This window comes from Notothenia coriiceps, unplaced genomic scaffold (genome assembly GCF_000735185.1).
Source record: "Notothenia coriiceps isolate Sejong01 unplaced genomic scaffold, NC01 NC01_scaffold00037244, whole genome shotgun sequence".
Classification (NCBI taxonomy): domain Eukaryota; kingdom Metazoa; phylum Chordata; class Actinopteri; order Perciformes; family Nototheniidae; genus Notothenia; species Notothenia coriiceps.
In genome coordinates, this window is record NW_011369945.1 from 23,865,699 (window position 1) to 23,891,309 (window position 25,611).

The 25,611-nt window shown below is 40.8% G+C and overlaps 2 protein-coding genes and 1 long non-coding RNA gene across 3 annotated transcripts in view; 2 read left to right on the plus strand and 1 right to left on the minus strand.

Moving 5' to 3' along the window:
* Nucleotides 1-25,611, plus strand: part of trmt61a (tRNA methyltransferase 61A) — a 735,410-nt gene that overhangs the window by 570,485 nt on the left and 139,314 nt on the right. The window lies entirely within an intron of this gene.
* Nucleotides 1-25,611, minus strand: part of LOC104965050 (ATP-binding cassette sub-family A member 12) — a 134,016-nt gene that overhangs the window by 102,228 nt on the left and 6,177 nt on the right. Inside the window, exons 8-30 of the mRNA XM_010793990.1 lie at nt 21,686-21,881; nt 20,881-21,020; nt 20,184-20,303; nt 19,935-20,025; nt 19,317-19,496; nt 18,541-18,868; nt 17,428-17,542; nt 16,825-17,154; nt 16,153-16,222; nt 15,897-16,031; nt 15,485-15,646; nt 15,069-15,252; nt 14,270-14,488; nt 13,212-13,408; nt 11,440-11,597; nt 10,430-10,663; nt 10,104-10,251; nt 9,536-9,782; nt 8,112-8,201; nt 7,085-7,172; nt 6,797-6,924; nt 5,061-5,148; nt 4,604-4,712 (exon numbers count right to left, since the gene is read on the minus strand). Of these exons, the coding sequence (XP_010792292.1) occupies nt 4,604-4,712; nt 5,061-5,148; nt 6,797-6,924; nt 7,085-7,172; nt 8,112-8,201; nt 9,536-9,782; nt 10,104-10,251; nt 10,430-10,663; nt 11,440-11,597; nt 13,212-13,408; nt 14,270-14,488; nt 15,069-15,252; nt 15,485-15,646; nt 15,897-16,031; nt 16,153-16,222; nt 16,825-17,154; nt 17,428-17,542; nt 18,541-18,868; nt 19,317-19,496; nt 19,935-20,025; nt 20,184-20,303; nt 20,881-21,020; nt 21,686-21,881 (3,757 nt within the window). The remainder of the gene's footprint in view (nt 1-4,603; nt 4,713-5,060; nt 5,149-6,796; nt 6,925-7,084; nt 7,173-8,111; nt 8,202-9,535; nt 9,783-10,103; nt 10,252-10,429; nt 10,664-11,439; nt 11,598-13,211; nt 13,409-14,269; nt 14,489-15,068; nt 15,253-15,484; nt 15,647-15,896; nt 16,032-16,152; nt 16,223-16,824; nt 17,155-17,427; nt 17,543-18,540; nt 18,869-19,316; nt 19,497-19,934; nt 20,026-20,183; nt 20,304-20,880; nt 21,021-21,685; nt 21,882-25,611) is intronic.
* On the plus strand, nt 409-3,192 carry LOC104965042 (uncharacterized). The gene is made up of 4 exons (XR_800501.1): nt 409-846; nt 2,620-2,742; nt 2,835-2,921; nt 3,159-3,192. It is a non-coding gene; the product is annotated as an uncharacterized lncRNA (long non-coding RNA).

The window sequence follows — 25,611 nt, forward strand, 5'->3', positions numbered from 1 at the left end:
GTACCCACAGGAGCAATTTAGTGTGAAGTGTCTTGCCCAAGGACACAACAGCCAGACACTACACCCTAAACTGCTTCTGTGTTTATACTTTAACATTTACTTATACAACAGTAACTTGAGGAAAACTCAAATGCATGCTAATTATAATAAGTAGAACAAAATAATAGTCAGACATTGGTCATTTTGCATGCTTTTGGTACGTTCAGTATATTATGATGCTTATACTTTTAAATTAACACGTGGAATGAAGTTATTTAGAAGGAATTTCCTACTACTTAAATATACTGTCGGAATAATTCAACCTCGATTATCACATTTTTGTGAGGCATTGAACAATTGATCGGAGCTCCTGTATCACATGACCAAGGAAACGGCCTCAGAATTAATTTTTCCCGGAAGTTGCCCATGCGACTTTGAGGCGCACCGGCTCCATAGACAGAAACATCGCATTATGGCCTCGCTCTGAGCCTCCTGATGCGACAGTTGTGTACATACCTAACCGGCAATCCGTCACCATCGACGCCCTGATCATGGACCTCCAGTCCAGAGGCTTTTTTCGGGGCCATCGGAGTTGTCAATAGTACTCCCAAAGTACTATATTATTTGATTTTGAGCACTGTCACTTTTGCACGCCCGGGGATTTAAACCGAGGTGACAGTAGTAGCACTCACCCCATCTGCCGGTCAGCTAAGCTAGCTCGCTAAGTCCATAGCCAAGAAGGGCATCACTTTTCTTTTGGAGTAAAGGACAAGGAAACTACAACACCACTACTTTCATTAACAGAAGACTGATCAAAGGCTGATTCCCCGAGTTCCCATCTAACTACATATTCACTATTGATTGCTGGTAAGAATAAAACTCACGTTGGTGTTGCTATCTTGAAGTACAAGCCTGGCTTCATTTTTGTCAAAGGCACACAGGCTAGCTATGCTAATGCTAGTAGGTTGAACAGGCCCTGCCGGCTGTCAGTCCTCTCACTGACACAGCTAGCCTGCTAATCTTGCCAAGAATACGATAAGGGATCAAACTAAATCTTTCTGAATCGTTTGAGGTTAGTTTAACGGTTGGTACTCAGTCTGGAGGTATTATTTACAGTTGCTTAGCAAACATTAGCTGAAATGACAGCCAGGGTGTCTCGCTCTCGTGGCTAATCTTCATCTGTTAACCGTTATCACAGACGGCTCTCTGAGGTGACGCTAGTTAGCCCTTCATCGTGTCATGTTTTTAAGACGGTTTTCCACATAGTTTCACATCTAACGCCTACATTGTACCAGTGTGACTGAAAGCTTACCGTTATTTGTCTTGTTAGCTTAGCACTAGCTCAAGTTTAATGTCAGGTTGACTGTTTAATTTTACTGGAGGAGCTCGCAGGGCCTGTAATTAAATACACTTCGTAGGACAGGGCTGGGCTACATCGCTAACCAACATTAGCTTAACTAACCAATCGGTGTCAAGAGTTGCAAAATGTTGGCTAGTACCGGCTTATCTGCAGTGCTCCAGTTTTGATTTGTCAACATATTGTCCTTTTCCACAGAAAGATGATCAAACTGAACTCTGTAGTTTAAGGTTAAATGTGGACATATCGGCCAGCCACGTATCGAAATGTCTGACAGTGGGACACGTAATGCTGGCCGGCTAACGATTTAACCTGCCTCGGCCGGGAATGCTGCCTGGTTAGCAGGCCAGTAAAACATATTTTTATCCTGTAACTTCGCTAAGAGAAAATCGGAAGCGTTCCCTTAACTACCTGTCACATTAAATAGCTATTCATAAGTATGTTGGCCATATCTGCTGACAGAACCATATGGTAGCTTTGTGCATGGATGCCCTGTCTAAAAAGAAGCATGGCATTAGCTAGCGGCTAACGACAGTTCCTGTGCCAGCAGGTGGATGACACGTCTGCTTGTAGTATTCACCATATTTTATTATTCCATTTTGTCTTTGCTCCTATTCAATGGTCCTTTTTCTTGATGAGAGACTGTAGTCATTTATTTTAAACGGGTATCGACTGAACGATATTTGCACATGCAGCTAGCACACCCAGGGGGCATTACAACCAATGTTAACACAGCAAACATTCTTTGACCTGAGGTATCCATTTTCTTAAATTCCCTCAAAACATGACCAGTCCAAGTGATTTGGTCCCAGGCAGGTATGTACTGTAAGTAGATCTCCCAACCATAAGACATAATCCCCATTTTGTTTTTGCTGCTTGACAGTCATAGTCCCCTATTTTATATTTGAACAACCGACAGACTTGGGTAGACATTACAACAAGGACATGAGTCGATCAATATCTGATTTGAGCAATAAATACACAGATGAAGTTAACTCATGTGCTCATAAGACTGCAAGCATGAGCCATAAAATATGCAAGTAACCAACATTGTGGGAGGTGGTGTGCGTTATCATAGTCAAACCCACAGAACACACCCTCCCTGCTTGGTAAGATGATGCCACATTAAGGGTTCATGTCTTCATACAGTAGTGAGTTATGTCTAACCTGTATGACTCTAGTTATCATATGTAGAGATCCACTTTGAAATCAAAGTCATTTGCTCTTGATGCTTGTTCTGTGCTAATGCTTAATCGTTTATTTTTCTAATATTTTTCTATAAGGCTGGCCACACAAAGCCACCCTAATGCAGAACCACAAAAGAACGTGAAATGAACAAACCACCACAGCCTATAGCGGGACCCACCTCCGTCCCAAACCCTTCCCCTTCCCCTGGATTGACACAGGTGAGAGCCACTGACTTTGTTTTATACTAGTTGCTGTTTTTTGTATATTAAAGATAGTTAACATAATTGTTCCTGTATTCTCTCCTCTCAAGGCCGCCTACGGTCCTGGACAACCCCCTTCTCTTGTCTTTGCCACCCCCCCACCTCAACAAATGAACTCTGCACCGCAACCAAGACAGGTATTGTTCACATCAGTGTTTTTCCTTCTGCTAAAGTTTTAGATTTCAGTGGCTTAAGTATGTGATAACTTGCCTTGTATGGGAACCCTCCCTCTTCTACTCTTTCACTAAGACTTCTGACACGGCTTCTTCTGCTATAAGGCTTTGGCTAAGTCTCTGTGTGTGTTTTGGCCTTTTGCCATGTTTCTCCCTGAATGTCAATCTTGACTTCTTTCCTCTCTTCTGCTGTCCTCCCAGTTTGCTGCAGGCCCCCGTACTTTACACCAACAGGTACTAACACCCTGCACTTTTCCTTACATCCCCAATCTCCTTGGTGTAAAGCATGCTTTCAGCTCCACATATTGGAGAATATATAAGCTTTACTGTTTTATTAGATGAAATAACTTTTCCTGAGGTCCAGTTGCATTTAACTCCAAATCTAATTTTAACAATGCGTATTTCTCTATAGGAAATAGTTGTTGGCCAGGTCAAAAATGTTTATTAGATATCAACAAGTCCTTATTTATTGCTTATCCATCATGCACCCTAACATTTTGTATTAAAGATAATTAGTTGTAGTACCTGTTCTGCAGCATTTTCACTTTAGGCGCGTTCACACCAAGTACTTTTCCCACAAAGGTTCCTGAGAACTCTTTAGTTCTCATGAACTAAGTACAGATCGCGTTCACACCGGAAATTAGTTCCTGGGGGTGGATTAGGCAAATGAAGCCGCTGACGTAATTTCTTCTTCTTCTGCTTTGGGTTTACTGGCAGGCCGCAAACAACTTCACGGCGTATACTGCCGCCCAAAATCCCCGGCCGGAAGTCCCCGGAGTTAGGGACTGGCTTCAGTAGAAGCTGCTGGGACTCCCAGCAGCTTCTACTGAAGCCTTCCGAGTAAACNGAGGGAGGGCTTCACATTTGACTGATGAACCATCACCTTGAAAAGTAATCTCCCCAGATCTCCACCCCTGTGTGCAGGTACAATTCACTCTACCCCTCGAGCACCTTGTTCATCCTGTGTCGAATACGTGTGTGTGTGTGTGTGTGTGTGTGTGTGTGTGTGTGTGTGTGTGTGTGTGTGTGTGTGTGTGTGTGTGTGTGTGTGTGTGTGTGTGTGTGTGTGTGTGTGTGTGTGTGTGTGTGTGTGTGTGTGTGTATTCCTGCCCGCAGGCAGATGGTCAGGGTGATGCAGAGCTGAAACAGTACTGAAAACGTGGGCCAGATTTTACCCCAGTGAGCGGCACTCATCAGTATTCACCATGCATGCATACTGATGTGAGTCTGAAGACACACAGCACCCCCTGGCTTTAATCCAGTGGAATGAACCATGAGTAAACACACTGTTTACAGCTCTGTTTATATTTAGTCTACAGAATGATCAAGGTGTTTAATCAGTAGCACCTTGTGTGTGCATCCCCTTGGCCTAATCCCAGTCATGTCTTATTTCAAACTTGTACAATACCCTTTGTTAATACAGACAATCAACTAAACAAATGATAGGTTTAGATGTGTTTCTAAATAATTTTAATATTTCACACAATAAGAGTAAATTGCAGAGAAGCTAATATCATGTAAAAAATAAGATAGGGATCTGTTTTTGCATCTTTGTGGATATAATTCTTAATCAACTACACTTTATTCTCAGACTGTGTCCCTTGGCCTTCTCTAGAGTTTCAAAAGAAACTCAAACTCCAGCTCACCATATTCTCGTTGATCCTTGTCTGCTGGAAGATTGGAGCGTAAGATGATGTTGTTGAGGCTGTTTAAGTATGCCGGCATTGTGTGGTGGCCCTCTGGGTTGTACCAGACCTAAACACATTCAAACACAAACATGCATGGAAACCATCAATCACGCTGCTACAAATCAGGATATGAAAGACAACTATATCCCTAAAATACACTTTCCGATATTTTATCACTAAGGCTTTAAAGTACAGTAAATGCAGAGGAGGAAATGTACACGCTAACAACTGCTGCGGAATTGCTTCAATAAAGCATATTTATGATGACACTGATGGCGTAACAATGCAGCTCCATCTGCAAGCCTTGATCTTGTAGCCAATATACTTTAAGATAAGATTTAATGTTTAAACTTTACATCAGTGAAGCCATTAAAGTGATAATGAGACAGGCAACTGGGAAAAAGAGAAAAGTTACCTTAGACAGTGTACGGTTTTTGGGCACTGTTGTTAAATCCATTTTTAAGTCGTGAGGGAGTGACTCGCCAAAAGAAAAGCCACCATACCTATAAAAAAATAATATATATATAAATAGATCAAAAACAAAGAGCTCCGAACGCTGCTGAGAAAGACAAACTATCTCTTTTGCTTGCTTGTTTTTCTTTGAATTAAATATTAACCTGCAAATGAGAAGCATTTAGGTAAAAACATTTGACCCCACGATAAAAGTATGACCAAAAATGGACAAGATACTAAAAACCTACTTGTGTTAAGCAGAGCTTGTTTTATATACAACGCACTTCCCAGCAATAGCAACTTTCCCAGTTCTGACTATTAAAGAAATGATCTTAAAGATTTCTATTTGAGTTAAGGTCTGTTATGTCATTTTTGCTGAATGAGGTAGCTCAATGGTAATTGAACATAATGGCCCACTAATGAAAGAACTGTGGTATTTATAAATGTGTAGTATTACAGGACAAGCTGGGAGTCTCTGGCGATATCCTGTAAGAAATGTTGATTTAAATGTATGCTAATGCTAACCAAGCATTTCCGAATGCTGCAGCATCACATTTAAAGCACCCGTTTGTCAGTAGGATTAATACTGGCCAATACAGATAATACAAAAATGCATCTGCAAAACACAAGGCACATTTTGCGACAGCCAATCCGTTTGAAATATTGAACAAGAGTAATTGAGCAGTCGGCAGCAGCCCCAGTGAGCTGTCAGATGAAGAGCTGCCGGCGACATGCTGCACACCTCCAGCATCTCAGCCAGGTATCAAACTACGAGCCGTGTGCAGCATAAAAACAGATTAGTGTTGCTCACAGAAAGATTGACAAAGGCAGATTATTGCCTGACATTTTGATTAGAATAGTTATTTCTACTCAATTGGAGCTTTTAGTAAAACATAGCATTTGCTGTTACCAACAATTAACAAATAGGCCACGACTTAAATACTGAGGACTGAAGTCTTAAAATGGAGTCTCAAACTCATCAAAAATATGTTATATGTAATACAAGGGTGTCCAAACTACGGCCCGGGGGCCAACTGCGGCTCGTTGTCCATTTTGAATTGGCCCTCAGGAAATTCTAAATGTATAATGGAATATGGCCCACACATGACACTTCTGCTTTTCTTATATTGTACTTCTTAAATATATATGTAAACAGATATTACGCAGTACTATTCATGTGTCAATAAGCCCAACCTTTCAAATAAATTCAGTAAGTTAAAGTTGAAAACATTTTCTAACAAAGTTTCGTTGATTCAAATAAAGCCCAATAACTTACTAGCATAACAAGCTTCAAATAAAACCTTCATATTGTTCCTTATTATAAGCAATCTGAGGCTTGAGCTGCCAACAGTTTTGTAAGAAAATAAATGAAACCCTATGGGAAGCTTTGTTGAAGGCTGTTTTTTTTCTTAAAGCATATTCAAGTATTAAGGATAATTGACCTACATTTGATTGGTTTTGCTAACTTAGAACTTAACTTATGAAGCAATATACCTCACCTCGAGTGAGAGGCCAAGCCTTTCGTATATTTGTCTGTATGTGGCCCCCAGTGAAAGAGGTTTGGACACCCCTGATGTAATATATGTGATATTGGATTCTGTTGGAACATTGCTTCCTATAGTTCATGCAACTAGCAGTAAGCACTGAGACTATAGTACAATATCAGTGAAGCATGGGTTGAATTCTCAGTATGTTCACCTGTTTCTGATGAAATCATTTGCTGTTGCCACCAGGTATTTCTCCACGTTGATACCACTGAGGTTATACACAATCTGAGACGAGGGGATCTCTTTATGGGGGGGCCGGAAGTTGTCAAGGTCGCAAACCTGCAGTGTAGGGAAAAGAAAACCACATTACACTCTGCCTTTCTCACAATCACACTCAGTAAGACACATTCCTGTGTAGCAACAGAGATGCATGAGAACATAAAAACTCACTCACACACACACACAATCACAAACACTGCTCCCAGTGACCCAGTCTCACCTGTTCCTGACGGCTGCATTTACAGACACTAAATGCTTTGGAGCCGTTCCCTCTGGAATTCCAGCTGCTTGCGCTTCTTGTGCAGACCCTTAAAAGAAAACATTCACAAAGTGAAATGGTGGCTCAGAGGAAAGATGGCAGTCTGCAGTGCGTGATAATGGCACTAGAGCATCCCTAGACAGACCCAGAAAACATCCTGAAACTGAGTTGATATGATGGCCTGCATCAAAGCTACACATCTGCATGTTTGCCAACTGCAACCATTCATACAGCACCTGTGAAGTTTGCATGCTGTCTTTCTCTGACGTTAGTTAAAAAAACTCTTATTTTATATGTAATGTAAAATCGTATTATGTGTAATGTGTTTGTGTGGGTGAATGTTCAACTCCCCCGCCTTTCTTTTCAGTCAAGTGCTTTATGACACATTGTGCAGATGACTGAAGATTGCACACCCACATGCTCACCTGTTACTTTAGATATAAGTTGTCCAACAACAGTGACCCTAGTCAAGGGACAATACATTATATTTTATATAAATGTAATTGCTTCACACACCGTCCTTTCAGTAATTGTCATGTTGTGATAATAGGACATGGTGAGCAAAACATCTTTTTGCAACATAGGATCTTCCATTATCTCGGTCTTTTTTCTTCTTTTTTTTTGTGCTAACATTGATTTGAGCGCCTGTAAGGGGAAAATCTCCCCTATAAACACAAGGTGTTTATGGAATACAAATGACGCCCTCCTATCGCAGTGTCCCGCTGCCGGCTTTCAGACACATACATAAGCTGAGCGCTAGGAAAACAGAGAAAGAAAGTGGAAAGAATAGGAGGGAGGCAGCCTGGTAATGAAACAAGGTGCAGGAGGAGGCATTAAAAGAATGACAATAAGGGAAATATGAAATTACTGTGCAGTTGGAAAAGGCGTAGAATACATAAGAAAATTGAGCAAGGGCACCAAGAGTATCGGTGAAAAATAGATAATTTTCAAGGGAAACATGTTTGGCATTTGAGGTTTGATTACATACGGGTTATTAGACTTGTCGAGGCAGGCGTTATCGATCCCGGGGTATGACAACATGGTGTCCGTCAGCTGAGAGGTGCTGGGGTTCTGGTTACTATGGAGTCAGAAAACAAACAGTCAGCCTCAACTCAAATTTTACATATTCGATTTAGTAGACTTTACAATAATTACAATAAAATGAAGGAACCCCACAAAAACGGTTCACAAGGCTCTAAAATTGGTTTCACTCATTATTGATGATTTATTCAAATCAGTGTTGGTTGCTGGGGTTTCAAGGTTGGAATATATCAAGGATAGTAGAGAACATGGTATAAGAGCACTTTACTATCTCCCGATATTGTCGATAAAGTGACCATGGGGGCACAATCAGTGATTCTAATAGCTTTGCTGCGGGGAGCTGGACAGATAAAAGGAGAGTGAGGACATTTGATTTGCCACTTTACATTTGAGTGGGGTTCTTTAATTTGAGCTGTTTCCTGCTAGAAGAGGTACTCTCATAAATAAACATTCAGATCATTGCATTCGTATTGTTCATGCAGGCAAGTCTGAAAACACACTGCTCTGAGAAAGTTCATAAAAGGTGAGACTGCTACCTAGCTCTCCAAGCCTTACCATTTATCTGAATTAAAATGATTATCCAATCTTTTCAATCTCATTTGTATCAAGCTGAAGAGGACTAGGGAGTGCATCCATACCGATTTTGATATGGATGGCACCTCCTCATTTTCTCCTTTGCTGCACATCCCCTTGATCAAACAACAGCACTTCTCAAAAATGAAGACATCTCGCAACTTCCTGACACTCCCTCTCACTTTGATCTTGTATCTCATCCGTCTTCAATCCTCTCTTTCCTCCGATCCCTTTCCTTAAGGTCTGTCTGCCCTTCAACAAACTGCAGCTTTAAATTAATTCTCTAACAAGTGACATGGGGGATCCCAGGGGACCAATCAAAGGACGAGATGCTTCAACCCTTCATCAAAGTTGCAGGGTGGTTGCAGCTCTGTGTTCTCAAAAAAGTGATCTTGGTGCATCGTTTAGACCACGCGGTATAAGATTTGTAAATGCCAGAAAATGGTACTACAAGACAACCTCTTCCAAGCTTTGTAACAAACCAAGTATTACAAAGACTTCTCTTGAGAGGCACACAGCTGTATCATGATTTGTTTGAAGCCTTCGCCAAAGCTCACCACATTTAAAAATGTAAATGTCTGTGTAAAATAAATATTCCTGGACAAGACCTACTTTTTCAGGTGCCCTTTCATGATTTTTCGTTGCAACCTTGAGTCACAGTGGCCTTGGTCTGACCTTGCCAAATATATTGAATGAAAGGGCAAAGCTTTAGAGTTCCATTAAACTGATCCAAAAATGCTTGGAGTCAAATCATCCTTATTAGCTTTGTTTACTATTGGGCACCCAATGAGAGCTGACCTGAAGAAAGAGTAGCTCGGTCCTAAGTTGTAAAGCGCAGGGCTGAGTTCCAGCTCAGGATAGTGCTGCAGGTCGCTCTTGATGGAGCCCAGGCCCATAGCAAACACCATGAAGAGCACAGGGAGCAGGATCTGGGCGATCAGGCCCTTCCAGTCCCTACGGCTGTGGTGGAACCTCTTCACCAGTATGGCTGTCATCTGCTGCCAGGCCAGGGCCATGCCGCTCATCGTGGATGATCCGGTAAGCTCTGGGATACATTGGAGAAGAAGTGGAGACAGGTTTAATCATTTATATACTAATTCACTTACCTTCTTAGTGTCTTACTGCTTTGATAATACCTGCTTTCCCCTCTAGGGCACGGTGAGATAAAGGTTAATGGGTGGATTATATCAGAAAAGATGGCAGTACACCCATCAAAATGTGGAAGTTGTTGAACTAGGTCAGCTGAGTTGAAGTTTTTTTTCGAATATTTTTCTTTAAAAATGTAAAATAGAATAACAGTTATTTTATAAATAACAAAAAAGGAATATATAAACTTTATGGAAAGTGTTTTTTCTGGTTCACTCACTGATCTTGTCACCAAAGTTGTCGATGTTTCCACTCGAGTCCGAGGGGAAGCTGTCGATGGAATCAGTGTCAGAAACCGTCTCTGAGATAGACAGCGGGCCTTCCTCAGAACCATCTTCTGAGTTTCCGTGAGTCAACTGGAGGAACACCTACACAGATAAAAAGAAAAACAACAGTATCTGTTCACAACACAGACATTTTTGTTCCATTTTTTAAGCTTGAAATTATGCAAACGAGTCAATATGTCCAACTTTATGAACATGAGTGTTTTCACACAGGGAATATCCAAGATATGTTGTTTTTTTGCATTGCTGTGCATGAGCCTACCTCCTCTAAGGTGGTGTCAGAGATGCCATAGCCTCCCAGCTGCAGGGCATCCAGGTTGGCGTCCAGCGCAGTCAGAAGGGAGCGGTAGGAGGAAGCGTTGGATGAGTTAAAGGGGGGCAGTGAGTAGACCAGGTCGCCTCCCTGGGCCTCCTTCAGTCTGGCTTCTGGTACATGAGCTTGGATGAAGGCCTTCAGGTCAGCATTGTCAATCGGCTCAGAATCTGGGTTCTGGACCTGCATATAGAAAAGAGGAATGGGTTATAACAATTTTAAATTGCAATATTACACTGGTTTACTTTGCACAACCACAAAGCAGCTGCCCATATATATATTTGTACTATTTATGTTTTTGGTTTGTAAATACTCTATTATTTCCCCCGATAATATTTCCTTTTTCTGACTTACTGCTACAAAGAGAAGACATTTTAGCCTGAACAGTCCAAATACACAGTACTGACAGCTTTATTTTAGACACAAATAACTACTGGTATAAAGTGCACTTATAAAGGGCACTAATATATATATTTATATAGTCTAAACAAAAGTATGAGCCAGACTGCAGCAGTCAGCAGAGCATTATTTGTGTTTAGCCTGTTAAGCAGTTTTTACAATTGATCTGATACAAATCACCCTATTGCAATATGGATTGTGTGCAACTCCAGTGGGGCAGAAATAAAACCGAGAATTATTTTTGTTACATAAACAGGCCAGTTCCACTATAATAATGTACTAGGGAATGTTACTATTTGTGCTGGTTGTGCATTCTCTAAGTGTCTGAATAAAAATGCATCCAAGATATGTTGCCTTCTCACTTCTAGGATTAGGGTTTAAGGTTTCTTCTCCCTGCTTTTTTCTGTAATGGGCTATATAAACTGCTTAAAGTGTACATATTCATTGCCAGAAATGGAACAAACAAAAGCAATACAAATAAATAAACATGTAGCTCTGGGGAAATATAGTTTATTTGACCAGAAAGAATCCTGGAACTGGATGCCAATGAAATTAAGTACCTTCTTGGTGAGGGTGAGTTTGTAGCCCTGACCCAGTTTGTCTTTCAGGTGGAAGGGGGATCCGCAGCATTTTAATCCGCCTCTCTCCAGGAAGGCGATGCGGTCGCTGAGTACTTCAGCCTCATCCAGGTGGTGAGTGGACATGATGACAGTGCGATCTGACAGGACACACACATAGAATACATTTGTATACAATTTCTAAACTATTCCCTTCACTTTTAACTATTGAACAATCCACTCAAACCTGAAATTCACACAGGCAAACAATAGCCAGCCAAACTTAGCTGTAAAGCTTTATGGCTGTTCAAGGTTTTGTGAAGGGTAAAACAACATACAGTAGACGCATATTAAAATATCTTCAGGAAAACAATTTTTCCCTTGTTTTCCTATCAGAACATCCTTTCATGTGTAGCTGCAAACACAAACAATTGCAAAAACACACATCAAAATAAAATACCAAAGCATCACAAAGACAAGGTCACACAAACGCTGTGTCATTTACATACAAATTATCAGAGAAACAGGCTCACAAAGAGCAACCGGTGCAGAAAGTAAACTTTAAAATAGATCTCCCTGGCAGCAAAGTCTCACTTAACATCTGAGACAGGTCCAATTACACAGGATATTCTTCCACAGCTTCAATTATATTACATTTAGCAGTCTCCCTGCCTCCCTGTCTTCTATTCTAAAACAGCCTGAATAAATAACACAGGATTTATTTAACTTTAATTATATGCTAGATCTAAAGTCAGAAGCCTGAGCAGGGGAAAGCCCTAGAGTTGGCTCCAGGTTCCTGCTCCTCTACTCCTTTCCCTCTTAGGAAGTATAGGGAGGGAGTAGTGGGGGGTCTCTCCAGTGGAAAGTACTAGAGCAAGACTTTGGATTATCTGTGCCATGTAAGTGTTTGCACTAAAGAAGTTCAGTATTTTTTGTACAAGGACTAGCCTCATTACAAAAAAATTCTTATTCATTGTCGTCTAACAGGATAAAAATGATGCAATGTGATTAATTATCCATTACACAAAGCTAGAATGAGATTATTCCCTTAAACTCATGTGTGGTACTTTAATCTCTTAAGTGAGCAGCTGGGCTTTTTTTTAATGCTTTTTTAGTGCTTTATATGTATAATAAACAACCGGCCCACTTGTGATTAGCAAAGTTAGTATGAAAGGTGCAAACTGTGTGTCTGTATGTTCATGTTGTTGAATCTGTATGGCAGTTGATTTGATCTGATATGCAGTTACAAGATCCTAATGATAATGCAGGGATAAACCATGGGGGGCTTATAAGGTAATCAAGACTGAATTCAAAAACAGAAACTGATGCATTATGCACCAACTGTAGATGGGTAATTGCTACATGATTAAGGCTAGTATACAATTGAATGCAGAAGACAAGATCAGAAAAAAGACGGCGTAGAAAAGTTGCTTGACTTTGTTTTTGGGAAGTGCAGATTTGCCTGGCATCATTTCTGATTTAGATAAATATTCTGGCTGAACATTTTTAAGCTAGTGGTTAGAGGCCATCTAGTTTTTGATGGCAGCGAGGCGAGAGTGCAGTACATTCAGACAGTTATGAACTAAAGTTATCTACTGCATACAGAATTGCCAAAGAATATGGATTTGGATCAAAAAGAAATAGGGCCAAGGTCCGCGCCTTGCAGGACCCCACTTGACATACAGTAAAAGGAGAATTGCATTTCTTTCCTCAACTATTTTTTCCTATTCCATTCAGTTCCTTTTGGGCTATTTTTTCTCATCATATGTACTCACGTTTCTTGTGCTGGATAACAATGTCCCAGATGTTGCGCCTGGAGCAGGGATCAACTCCTGCGGTGGGTTCATCCAGAACCACCAAGCGAGAGCCCCCTATGAAGGCGATGGAGATTGACAGCTTGCGCTTCATGCCTCCTGACAATGTGCTCACCAGCTTGTGTCTGTGAGCGTACATGCCTGTCTCCTCTAGGGTCCTGGTAGGGAAGTCGATGAAAAGCATTTAACATACAGCTTACATTAGCATACTTGTCTGTGCATTAAAACCAAGTTTCTGAGTTTCACTCCCATCAGATACCCAGCAGGATGTCTGAAAAACAGAAACCAGTGGGAAGGTACGGTTCCTTGCTTATAGCTTTCCTGCTTATTACTGCTGCTCTTTTCATGCGGAAACCCTCCAGAAATAGTTTCATGATGCAACTGGGGGTTCTACCCATAGCTTAATTATGCCACAGAATAATTACATTTCTTTTCAAATGCTTGCCCCCTTAAGCTGATCCCAGAGAGTAAAAATGAAAAAAAAGAGATAAAATACAAAGAAATACTCAAATTGTGATCTGGAAATGGGGGGAAAGTGTTGTTTTAGGTTTGTCATAGCATGGTTGGAGAACAATAGCTTTCTCAGCTTGCATCTGAAAAGAGTGGGGCTTATTTCATGGATGACAAGTGTAACAATTATTTTGTCCTTATCACAGATTGGAATTCTTGCGTCAAGGCCTATATATTCTATAAGTTACAGCAGTATAATCATAAAATATATTTGATTATAACCCTATTTGAATATTGCTCTTAGTTTTTGTCCCTATGTAACCAGTCACTTGTGTTAAGCACTAGCTATAATTCACTGTTTACTCTGATAACCCTTACTCATATTTCCTAGACACTAAAGAATCATTCTTATGATGTCTTATGATGTAACAAAACAGGTTATACAATACATCCAATGGCATTGCTAAATAATGCAGAACCCCTGATATAATCTTTAAGACCCACTGGATTATGATTGATTGCATTATGCTGTTAAGCATGCTCCCTGTAATGGACGGATTGTCACTCACGAGCGGACTTGTTCACGCAGTTCCTCTTGTGACCAGTGTGGCGCCTTGATCTGGCCGTACAGCAGCAGGTGCTCCTTGGTGGTCATGTGGTCAAACAGGACGTCATATTGCATGCACACTCCTAGCTCTCTGCGAATTTCATCGATGTTGGTCTGCATGTCTCTGCCATACACCTCGATGGTGCCAGATGTTGGGGCGAAAAGGCCAGTCAGGAGAGACCTAAGCACAAAGCATTTTCATTTATTACATGAGATAATTCAGTTTTCTGGTTATTTCATGTTTCATAAAGATATAATTCAAATAGATAAGATAGTTTTTCAACAACTTATGTTACCTCATATCTGCTACCTAGAACACTAAATGTTGGAAATGCCCTTTGCTATGTCCAATTCGTTTTTTCTGTACTTTCTCCCAACCATTTTCCTGTTCAATTATGATTTGTTGGGCCCTGGAATACTATATCTTCTGGGGGTTTTTTTTGTAACATTGTTGAAAGGTATTCTGCTGATGCACTGAGAGCATCAGCAAAATTAGTCACATTTAAAATGTAAATGTAAGTGCTCCAGCTGATGAATACCTGTCAGGCAAATCTCTTTCAAGTAGCATTTGCTGTGCCAGATTTAGACAAAACAATCTCCCTGTCAGCAGCAGACCCATTTAAAATGTCTGCTGATTAAAGGGATGCACAAATCAAATTTAAAAGACGCCTCATTGAGTATATGAATTGTCAAAATTGCATTTATGTTCATCTCACGTCATGCTGATGCAGTGAAAAATAAAGAAATCATGCCACACATACATGGTGGTAGTCTTGCCGGCTCCATTGTGACCAAGTAGTGAGGTGACATGGCCCTCGTAGAAGGACACGTTAAGGTTTTGGATAGCTACTCGGTCGCCATACATCTTGCTGAGACCATGGAGGGCAACGCCTACTGGGAGCTCTGAGAAATCCTCCCCAGTCTGAGAGGAAAGACTGCTCTGGCCTGAGAAAAAACATGGAGACAGAGACAACCAGTAAATCAAAGTTACAGGTTACGGGAATTAAACAAAGAGTGAGGGTGAAAAAAAAAGGTAGTGAGGTGTCAGAGACAAAAAATGATATAAAAAGGGAAAACATCATGTTCCTGCTTCAAAACATAACACCGGAGGAGACAGCAGTGCTTATTATCATCTGCAGCGAGATAGTACAAATTCATTTTTCTTTTCCCCCCGTACCTTTTCCCTTGTCATCGGAGAAGACAGGCTGGTTTTTCTGCATGATGTTGGTGAAGAGGAGTCCTCGGCCCACCTTACTGTTTGACCTACAGCAACAGCACAGGTCGGCCCAGAAGGATGCTTTGAATGGGAAGTACCATGGGGAAGCGATGCCGTAGTTGCCTAAAGGGTAAAAGCATAACCAAATATAAATCTTCATGAGCCCTTATATGCTTCCACTGTTAACAACCTAATCTGTATACAGCAAATATGCCATGTACTTGCTCTCGACACATATATGTTTACAGCAATCCTAGTTGATCCTGATTTCAAATCAGCGATAAAACATCACAGATCAATTATTAGAAAGGACTGGCCTCCTTCATTTAAGGAAAATATTTTTCATACAGACTTCTATGATTTAATAGTTTACCTGGGAAGACCATTCGGATGTAGCACCCGATGATGAAGTAGAGGATGGAGTCGATGAGCATCAGCCAGCACAGCCAACCGAACGAAGCCGTGTCTCCAGGTATGGGCGAGGTGTATGAGTTACTCCATTGGAGGCCTAAAGAAGCCAACAGATCATTTGCAATTGCTTCACACTGACTAAAATAGCTTATGCTCTATGTCAAAGAGTCTTGTTTGATGCAAGTCAAATGTGTACAGTATACAATGTATATGCATACCTTCTCCTTGGGACTCGAATCGAGAGATATATTGACTGGCATAACTAAAGCAGGTTGGGGAGAACAAACTCTGTAAGAAAATGAGAGACAAATCAGACAACATACAGAAACAAAAGCAGCAAAAATCCAATGATGTGTCTTGTGCCTTTCTTTCATTCCTCTCTTATGTGGTTTTAACAACACTTTCTCAACAAAACATGAAGAGTTTTGTTCAAAGCAAATAAGGCTTTAGCTGTTGCACTGACATTATGTGACATCTAATTAATGATCAAACCTGACAACCATCACCAAAATAAAAGCCTATATTACGTAAATATGCACAACTTATGTCAGCATAAGAAGGCAAACAGAAACCTGTGCACTGTCAGATTGTTTCTGTCAATGTGTCAAAGTTAAAAGAAAATCTCACATTGTAAAACAGTTTGAGGCAAAAACTAGTTGTTTTTACTATTTCACAAGGAACCGTGTTTTAAGGCTGGAATTTTTGAATCATGTTACAAAAATGTTCTATGATAGATTGAGTAAATAACATTTGGTAATAAAATGACATGATTGTATGTTGTTCCTTATTTCTCCTTTCAATTCCAGAGCTGTGTAAGTTATTACACATTGCACAGTACTACCATTTTAATAGATGAGTCATGAAAGACAAGGGTCCAAAGGGTTCCTCACCAGGGCGCTCTTCTGGGAAAAGGTGAGATCTGTCTCCACGGCCAAGACCACAATGAAGGGGAAGAAGCAGAGGATGTACAGAAGGCTGCCGCTGAGGCCAGCGATGTAAGTCTTGTCGAAGAAGGAGCTGACCAGGTAACTGAAGGACAGGATGCTCAAACTGTAGTTGCAGAGGTACAAGAAGAGGATGAAGCCGTTGCTGTGGGGCAGAATGTTGCCGTACTTCAGCACCAGGGTGAGGATGGAGACGGTCAGCACCAAGTAGGAGGCGCACTCCAGGAACCATGCGAAGAAATGGCTGAGCGGATTGACTCCCATCATTTTCATGTACTGTGAGAAAAGCAAGAAAATAAAAGGATTGGAATACAAGGAAAAAAAAAAAGTGTTGATGTGTTGGCTTGCTAGTGGTACTTAAGAATGAACAGTGGGAATATAAGAGGGAGGAAATGTTACTGTTTGTTGCTGTGAGCTGCGTGAGTGCATACTTGAAAAAACACAAATAAATGGACGGTATGATAACAGGACCTTATAGAAAGCAAGAATTCAGTGTTCTATGTAAAATACAGGGTCAATTTTGATAATATTTGAAGTGAAAAAAAATACCTCATGTAGTCTCAGCTCTCTCTCATGCACCAGTTTCTTCACAAAATCAGCCACAAACAGCACCCAGGCTATCATCAACATGAGAGGGAAGACAAAAGCGACGGCCTCCAGGTACCTGGGGAATACAGAAAACTGTCAGTCACATTTCTAGAAAACCCCAATCACTGTCAACAACAGAAGATAAAAAGAGCTATCATTCAGTCACCGGCTTGACAGACACACGGAATGAAAAGCAATATCGAAGGAGGTGTTAGGGGATTTTTGACACCCTGATCCTGTTATTATTTACGTAAAATAAATGCCTCTCCATTTTAGTCTTCTTTTTTTTGACCCAATCATATCTGGAGCCTGAAGCATAGGAATTTAGAGCTTTAGGTTTTTCATGCTACACAGCTATATTTCACAGCTCATGTCAGAAATTGTCTTGCTGAGTAATAAATCAGAAGGATGCAGAGGCGAGATTTCTCATATCTTATAAATGGTCAGAGGCATCCAGCCAGAGACAGTGGCCCGCTGGTGCCTCTAAGATGAGATATCAGCACTCGGGGGCAGGAAGCAAAAACATAGACATTACGGTCAAGCATGATTTATTGGAAACAATGAAGAGTATCGATGCACAAGTTAATGCCAAGCCCATGTTTTGAATTGGAAATATACTACAGAGATGAGTGGGGTTCCTTGAGAGCTTGGAGGGCGTTTGTGAGTATGGTCTTAAAAAATGAATGCTCAATAATAGTGAATATTTATGCACCTGGTGCAGAGCCAATTATAATGCAAAAAGGGTTCCTGTGAATGACTGCTTACTGTCAGTCCCAAGTGGCAAATTAATAATGAGAGAGCATACATGAATCCACGGCAATGCAACGGTATCTCCCCACAGAGACACCGTTGATCCTTTCACGTTTCTGTGCTGCATCCACAGGGGAGCATGTTTGTACTGTGTGTGTGTGTGTGTGTGTGTGTGTGTGTGTGTGTGTGTGTGTGTGTGTGTGTGTGTGTGTGTGTGTGTGTGTGTGTGTGTGTGTGTGTGTGTGTGTGTGTGTGTGTGTGTGTGTGTGTGTGTGTGTGTGTGTGTGTGATGTGAGAGTGCATCCGTGTGTATAGGGTACTCACTCATCCCTGTAGTGGCAGGGGTAGGGGAAGGGCTGCAGTTGGACGGCTGTCTCCTCAATTCTATTTCCAGTTTGGGTCTCTATGATCGCCCGATCGATGTTCTCCTGCAGGTACACAAAGCCCCGGTTGTAGCGCAGCGTCCTCTGGGCCGAGATGTGGTGGTCCTTCATAAAATAGGGGTCACGGACTCTGTCTGTGCGCATCAAGTTGTCCATGTGCATTCGGATGGTGTAGCTGACTTTAGGAGGCAGGGTGGATGTGGAAGAGGAAGCCCTGGCATTACGCTTCCTGGATGCGTCCGTGTCTTTGGGAAGCTTGAAGATGACACCTAAAGGACAGATTGCAAAATCTCAATGCACACATCTTAAACTTAAAGGTCACCCAACTGTTTTTCATCAAGATATTATAGGTCTCAGTTATATACAAAACATGTCTCTGAAGTGTTTGGCTCGAAATACCAAACAGATCATGCATTGTATAAACAGATAGCATTTAAAGAGCAGCTTTTACGATCTTTTTCTACTAGACATACTGTTTTAAAGTCTGTTTTGGTGGAAGCTTTCTCCTCTTAAATCATTGTCAACAATATGTTGATGTGGTGGATGCTTTTGCCTGGCTGGGATAAGCTCTAACACAAACACAAGTCCAGAAAAGTACAATATATGATGGAATATAATCAATAATAAATCACACTGCACTGTCCTCATGAACCCGCAGGTCAGAATGAGTCGGCTCTCCTCACATAAACATGTCCATTATACCTAATATTTACTTACTCGCGTAGAGATCACGGTTTTTGGCGAGGTGCTGAGCTGCAGCGTTGAGCTCATCAGCAGTGTCGTAGCCACGGTAACGGTCAAATGTGATGCAGGAGGAGAGGTTCACCATCAGGGTGGACAAGGTGGTGACCTGATCCATTATGTGTTTGTTTTTCTCCAGCATGGCGGTCATGTTAGCTTTAGGGGGAAAAAACACATTTAGAAATTCACAGACAGGGTCAAAGCAGTTCAGCGTGTAGATTTAGATTTGATTGCTGTAAATCTAAATTAAAGTAATGCTACTTCCCCGTGTCTGTTCCGTGCCATGCACTGTTATCTCAGATGTTAACTCGGATAAAAAGATATGGTCTGGCATTTCAAGGTAATCTGATTAAATACCTGCACATCAAAGTCAGACCTTTGTGGAAAAAAAACTGTCACATATAATCACATCAAGAAGATAGAACCTGAAGGAATACATGTTGAAGTGATGATAGCGATGCTTCATGTAAACATAAGCAGCAGTGCTATTTTCTGATAGTGCGGATATTTTACAGGCAATAAATGAGGGAGAAATATAAAGGTGAGCCTGGAATCTGCCGCTTACAAAAGTAAGACCTTCAAATGCTCACTCACAGAAGTTGCTGAGCGTCTCCTTCATTGTGTCGACATTGATGTCTGTCTGCATCTCAATGAATCTCTGAACAAAGGAATTGCCGAGGGAATTCTGAGAGGGAGTGGGAAGAGACGAAGTACAACATCAAGATTCGCCTGCTGAAACTCGTGGCAGACCACTGCAAAAGTTTATCTCCAAAATTTCCGCGAGATGGCAGCGAGCCAACTGCAACGATAAGATGTTCAAAAGACAGTTCAAAGTTTTCATACCTGCAGCATTGGCAAAGTTTGGCTGAGTAACACGGCAGACTTCACGAGGTAGTTGGAGGATTCGATCCAGTCCTCGGAGTACTTCCTTAGATTTGCAAACTCATTCAAGGTGGAATTGGCCTGGAAAGGAGAGGACAAGGACGAGAATATATGAAATGGCTGAGTGTAAGCAAGATTTCATAACCTGCCCTATTTCATTGTTCTTGTGGCTGTTTTCGTCTGTGATGTCAGCAGTATACAAAAAAAAAACTAAAGTTGCTCAAAATAATACCACAGTGGAAGATGGTGGCACATACAAATAGGTGTGCACCCCTTGCAATGCTGTATTTGTTGTTTACTACATGCCAGTAGGGGTGCTTGAAGACTCCAAAGGTAACTAAACCCTAGAAAAGGTAGAAGTAAGAGTGAAAAAAAACTCCTGTAAAAGCATAAAAAGGACAGATGAGGGATTCTGGAGGATTTAGAACATAGAGTTCATAAGTTCATGAAGACTTTTTCCTATAGTATTTTTCATATTTTATAGTAATTTTCTTCTATTCTATATTTATGTTGAATGATTTTTGTATTTTTCTTCTATATTTTCTCACTATGCTCATCCAATACACCAAATAAAAGATCAACATACTCGGCAAAACCGTGAGTGCTGATTTTGAAGCTGCTGACCCAAACACAAGACATATTTATATGTGCTTCATACCTTCTCCATTATGGCCCTGGTGGCAGGTGTGTCAGGGGTATACAAAATGTGACCCATCAGCATTGGTTTGAGGAAGGCCCAGGCGATGGCTCCGCCCGTGGTGTTGACCATATCCAGGTACATGTTCATACAGAAGGGAGCTACACAAGGGCAGACGATTGGAGAATCATTAGATATACAGTATTCATACAAATGTAATATCCAACAAACAAGTTGATATCTAGTTTTTGTAAAAATAATCGAACAGTTGGCATTCATATCCTTGTTGCCACAAATCCCGTTAAAAAAAACGAACAAATAAATCAATTTTTGGGGCTTTTAAACTTCCCCAAGGTGTCTGTAACATTACTCTCACAGCACATTCATCCCTACGACTACTGTAAAATCTGTACAAATGGTAAGTCCCAACAAAACTGGAAGGTAGTATCAATGAATTTGTAAGTTGTGGACTTAATGAAGTTTGCTGATGATAAGACAAATACAATGCAATCAGCCTTACCCTCTTATTTGTATTCCTTTACTACACTGGGAGGTTAGCAAACAAAACAATACATATTTAAATTCTATTTAGGAAAAATAAATCTACCCTCTTAACTCCCAACAGTGTGTTTGAGTCAGAAACCAAAGTAGCAGCACTCTCATTAAGGCATAGATAATGTATTTTTTATAACATAAAAACATATTACAGAATACTAGATATGAATGCTTTAGACAGCAACGGAATCCTGTGAAAAACACTGAATACCAAGAACAAATACACAGGCAATACAATTCTGTTAGCAAATCCCTTCCCCTTTGTACGTACAGGCATCCTGTGGGATCTTGAACCTCTGGATCATCTCCCCCCTCCTGACCTGGTCGGGTTGGGAGGAGTTTGATTCCATGATGGCGGTGAGTTTAGAGACTCCGAATAGAGCCAGGATACCTTTACTGCACAACGCTCGAGAGAGGGTGACAAACGTAGCTTTGCTGGAAATGCTTGACCTGTGTCCTCTAGCCATCTGTGGGAAGAGAGTGAAACATTGAATACTTTATGATTATCATAAATAAAAAATGAATTATCTGTCATGCAAATATAAATACATAACTTAAGGCCTCTTGGAAAAAAACATGTATTAAAGGTCTCCTATTATGCTATTTATAGGCATGTATTATGGTTCTCAGATATTAAAAAACATGTATATGATGTGTTTTGCTCAAAAAACCAAACAGATCATGCATTTTAGACATCTCTCATAACCCTCTATTTCAGCCCTGTTAGGGAACTGCAGGTTCAGGGTCCATGGCTTGAAAAAAAAAAAAAAAGAGGGGGCGGAGTTTATGCCTGCTCAGATTCTACCGGGAGACAGCTAAATCGCTGCGTGATTTTAAATGCCATATCATGTCCCAAACCCATCAAGGATTATTTCTGAAACAGTATGGAGCTCACAAGGCTTTTTCTCTCACCGGTCTTGACCACGAAGGTGAGTTCCTTTTTATTTCCTGCGTTTTCACATATCGCCTCCGTACAGGTAAGCTCTGAGTGTTAGCGATGACTTGCTAATGTAAAAAGACCATATTACTCCAAACAGTCGGGCATTGTTTCTAATAGCAATGTTTCGATAGGGCCGTGGTCCAGATTCCGATATTACCTTCATATCGGATGAAAAATCTGGATCAGGTTCCGTGTACCCCCGTTTTTGAGATGTGGGTACGGAGGAAAAGAGGGACGGGTTTGTTTTCTGACACTTTTGTTGGTTCCTGACACCACCGGGGACACATGTTATTGTATAAAATACATAAAAAAGTCATTTTCATGATTAGGTCCCTTTAATGCAAAAGCTTTGACCCTGTACCAGTTTGCAAGTATTTCCTAACGAACATTTTTAGCAAATTCATTCGTCATTTATGGCATACTATTAGTGATCACAACACACATAGCTGTGGGTGAAGCACTGTACACAACTGGTCAAATTTCCCGGGTTGGCTCCCAGGTTGAGGTCCTTGGACGGAGGCCATGAAGGTTGAAGCTGACCGGATGGTAGGCAATAAATGTTTCATCCATGCCGTATGACCTCAGCCATCTGGAGCACCCAACTCCACCAGGCTTGCATTCTTCAAGACACACCATCTGAAAGACGGGGCCCAACATTTCAGACATTCTTGCTAATGGTTTTCATTCCAAACTGGTTATTGCTCTTTTTTTTTTTTTCCTTGTTTTCTGTCGTNAGAGCGAGGGATCGCAGATGCCGTCGTGCTCGTGCACGGATTAAAACAATTAAACCTAAATAGCTCGCGAATTATACTTTGGCGGGCGTTAATATACCTGGGCGGCCCGCCGAACTAAAGTCAATGTGTGGGAAACCCTGCTATCTTACCAGTTACTATGCAACTCGCTAAATATCTCTCTCTTCTCTACTCTCTCTCAATGTTGGTGCGCAAATGCGCCTTTTTTCAAATGATCCGGTGCTCTTTTTTGGCGGGGGGTGTGCATGCGCACCAGTTATGTGCAGCCCTGCATATAATAATAACACTCTTAATCAGCACTTTCAAAATAGTTTCATCTGGTTAATCAGGAAACAGAGACACTGCTGCTCCCAGTTGTTCATGATGTTAAGATGTTATTCACAATGACAGCAATGGTAAGCTTTTACCAGAGGTGGAAGAAGTACTCAGATACTTTCCTTCAGTAAAAATACTAATACCACAATCAATAAAAAGGAAAGTCCTGCATTCAAAATGGTATTTAATTTAAGGTAGGCTACAGAAGGAGTATTAACAAAATGATCATAAAAATGTAGGTAGTGGTTGTGTAGAAAATGTTATTTTTATGAAATATGATGAGATAGTTGCACCTTTAGCCTCAAACAGTTATTTTGAACAAATTAATTAATTAAAATGAAACAATCTGGGAAGTGTATGGGTCTTTCTTTGGAGGAAAAGCTCACAAAAACCTCATCACCTGTATAATATAATGTAATCTGCAAGTAACAAGAAGCTATAGGTGTCAAATGAGTAGGAGTCATTTTAGTTTCCAAGTAGAAGAATAAAGCTCCTTAAAGTACCTCAAATGTGTTCCTAAGGGCAGTTTGATTGATTTGATTGATGCTTGAGGAGGGTTAAATGTATTCAACTTATCTATTCTTTGACTTTGTTTGATCACAATCCATCTGATTTTGAGTACAAAAGTAATCTAATTTAATTCTTAGTAACATCCAGGTGTTTTTTTTGAAGAATTTGGAAGACTGCAAACACATTTTATCAGTCTTGTCTGGTGATTCAAATCTCCCAGCCACAAATGTAACACATTAACTTTGATTGACTTATTTCTTAGAACTAGCTGACAGGTCCCTGGACGACTGGGGTCGACATCCTTCTTATGCAACGGAAAAAATACCTCAAATACGGCCGGTCGTGAGGGGCCGCCGGCCTAGTTACCTCATGAACCTTTAAGCCCTGATGAATATACAGTAGGTATTCAAGTTGAATCCAGCAGATCATCACTGTTAGGCACATTTCAACCTCCTCAACACTCTTGCAGGAAAGTAGAACAGGCTTGCTTTCTTAGCTTTTTTTGTATTTTTCCAGCTGGGTTTGGAAATGTTTTTATAACCCAAGAGCACCAAAATCAGCAAAACATGAAAACAAGTTTCACAATGCTATCTATCCGAAGCCAAGAAGATAGTTCAAGGTAGTTCGTTATATCTGTGTTTGAGGAAGTTGATAAGAGCAAATATTACATTTGGTGTGTTTACAAGGTTAAGGGATAACGGGTTCAGTACTTTTTCAGTGCTGCCCTTTGCCAACATTTCCTGTCACACTGCTTTGGTCCATTAAACACGAAAAAGGCCCTTCACGTTCTTAGTGTCCACAGAGCGAGGAGATTGACACAGGGTCATCTGTTTGTTCAGCTGCAGGACCTTTCCCCTCACCTCTGACCATTGCCCTGTACAGTCACTGTTACCATTATCAGTTTGGGCCCTTATTCAAAGAGGAATAAAAAACACTGATTTCAAGAGGTTAACCAATGACCTGTTTCTTCAAAGATTTGAAGGTGATTTACACTATGAATCACAGTGATATACTAAAGTACTTAACTCATTGATATTAGTAGTAATTACTAAACCTCTGCTTATATTCATCATATCCAAATTGTATATTTTGTGTGTACAAATCGTATGAATGGCCGGTGAACTTGGAAGGCCTGTGAGTCAAGCTGCATACAAACTGCTGTTACGGTCTAGCCTGCATAAATACATTTATTGGCGCCTATTCGGTGACAGACCTTCATCATGCCAACGGTTTGAATAAATTAGAAACCATCTTAGTTTGAGACTTACTTTAAGTCTGCATCCAATAACTTGTTACTGTTCCCTCATGTATTATGGAGGCGATGACATATATGTAAAGTTAGAAAAATTGTTATCTTAAAAAGTGCTCAAAAATACTTACATTTAATGTGTATATTTCTATCAAATTAGTGGTTAAACACCATTTAAAGTGGACCTATCATGCTATATGTGAAACATATATTGTAGGGCCACACCTATATAAAACATGCCTGTGACATTTTTTTTTCAAAATACCAAACAGTGGTCTTCCATGCTATTTTAGCCATTCCTCATTTCGGCCCTATTCACAGCCCTGTTTTTGCAAGGGCTGATTCTGCTTTTGTGGTGCAGCGCTACAGGCGCCCACTTATAGGCCTTGGCCATATGTAGCTACAGCGTCTCCAGCGCTTCCGAGCGGTCT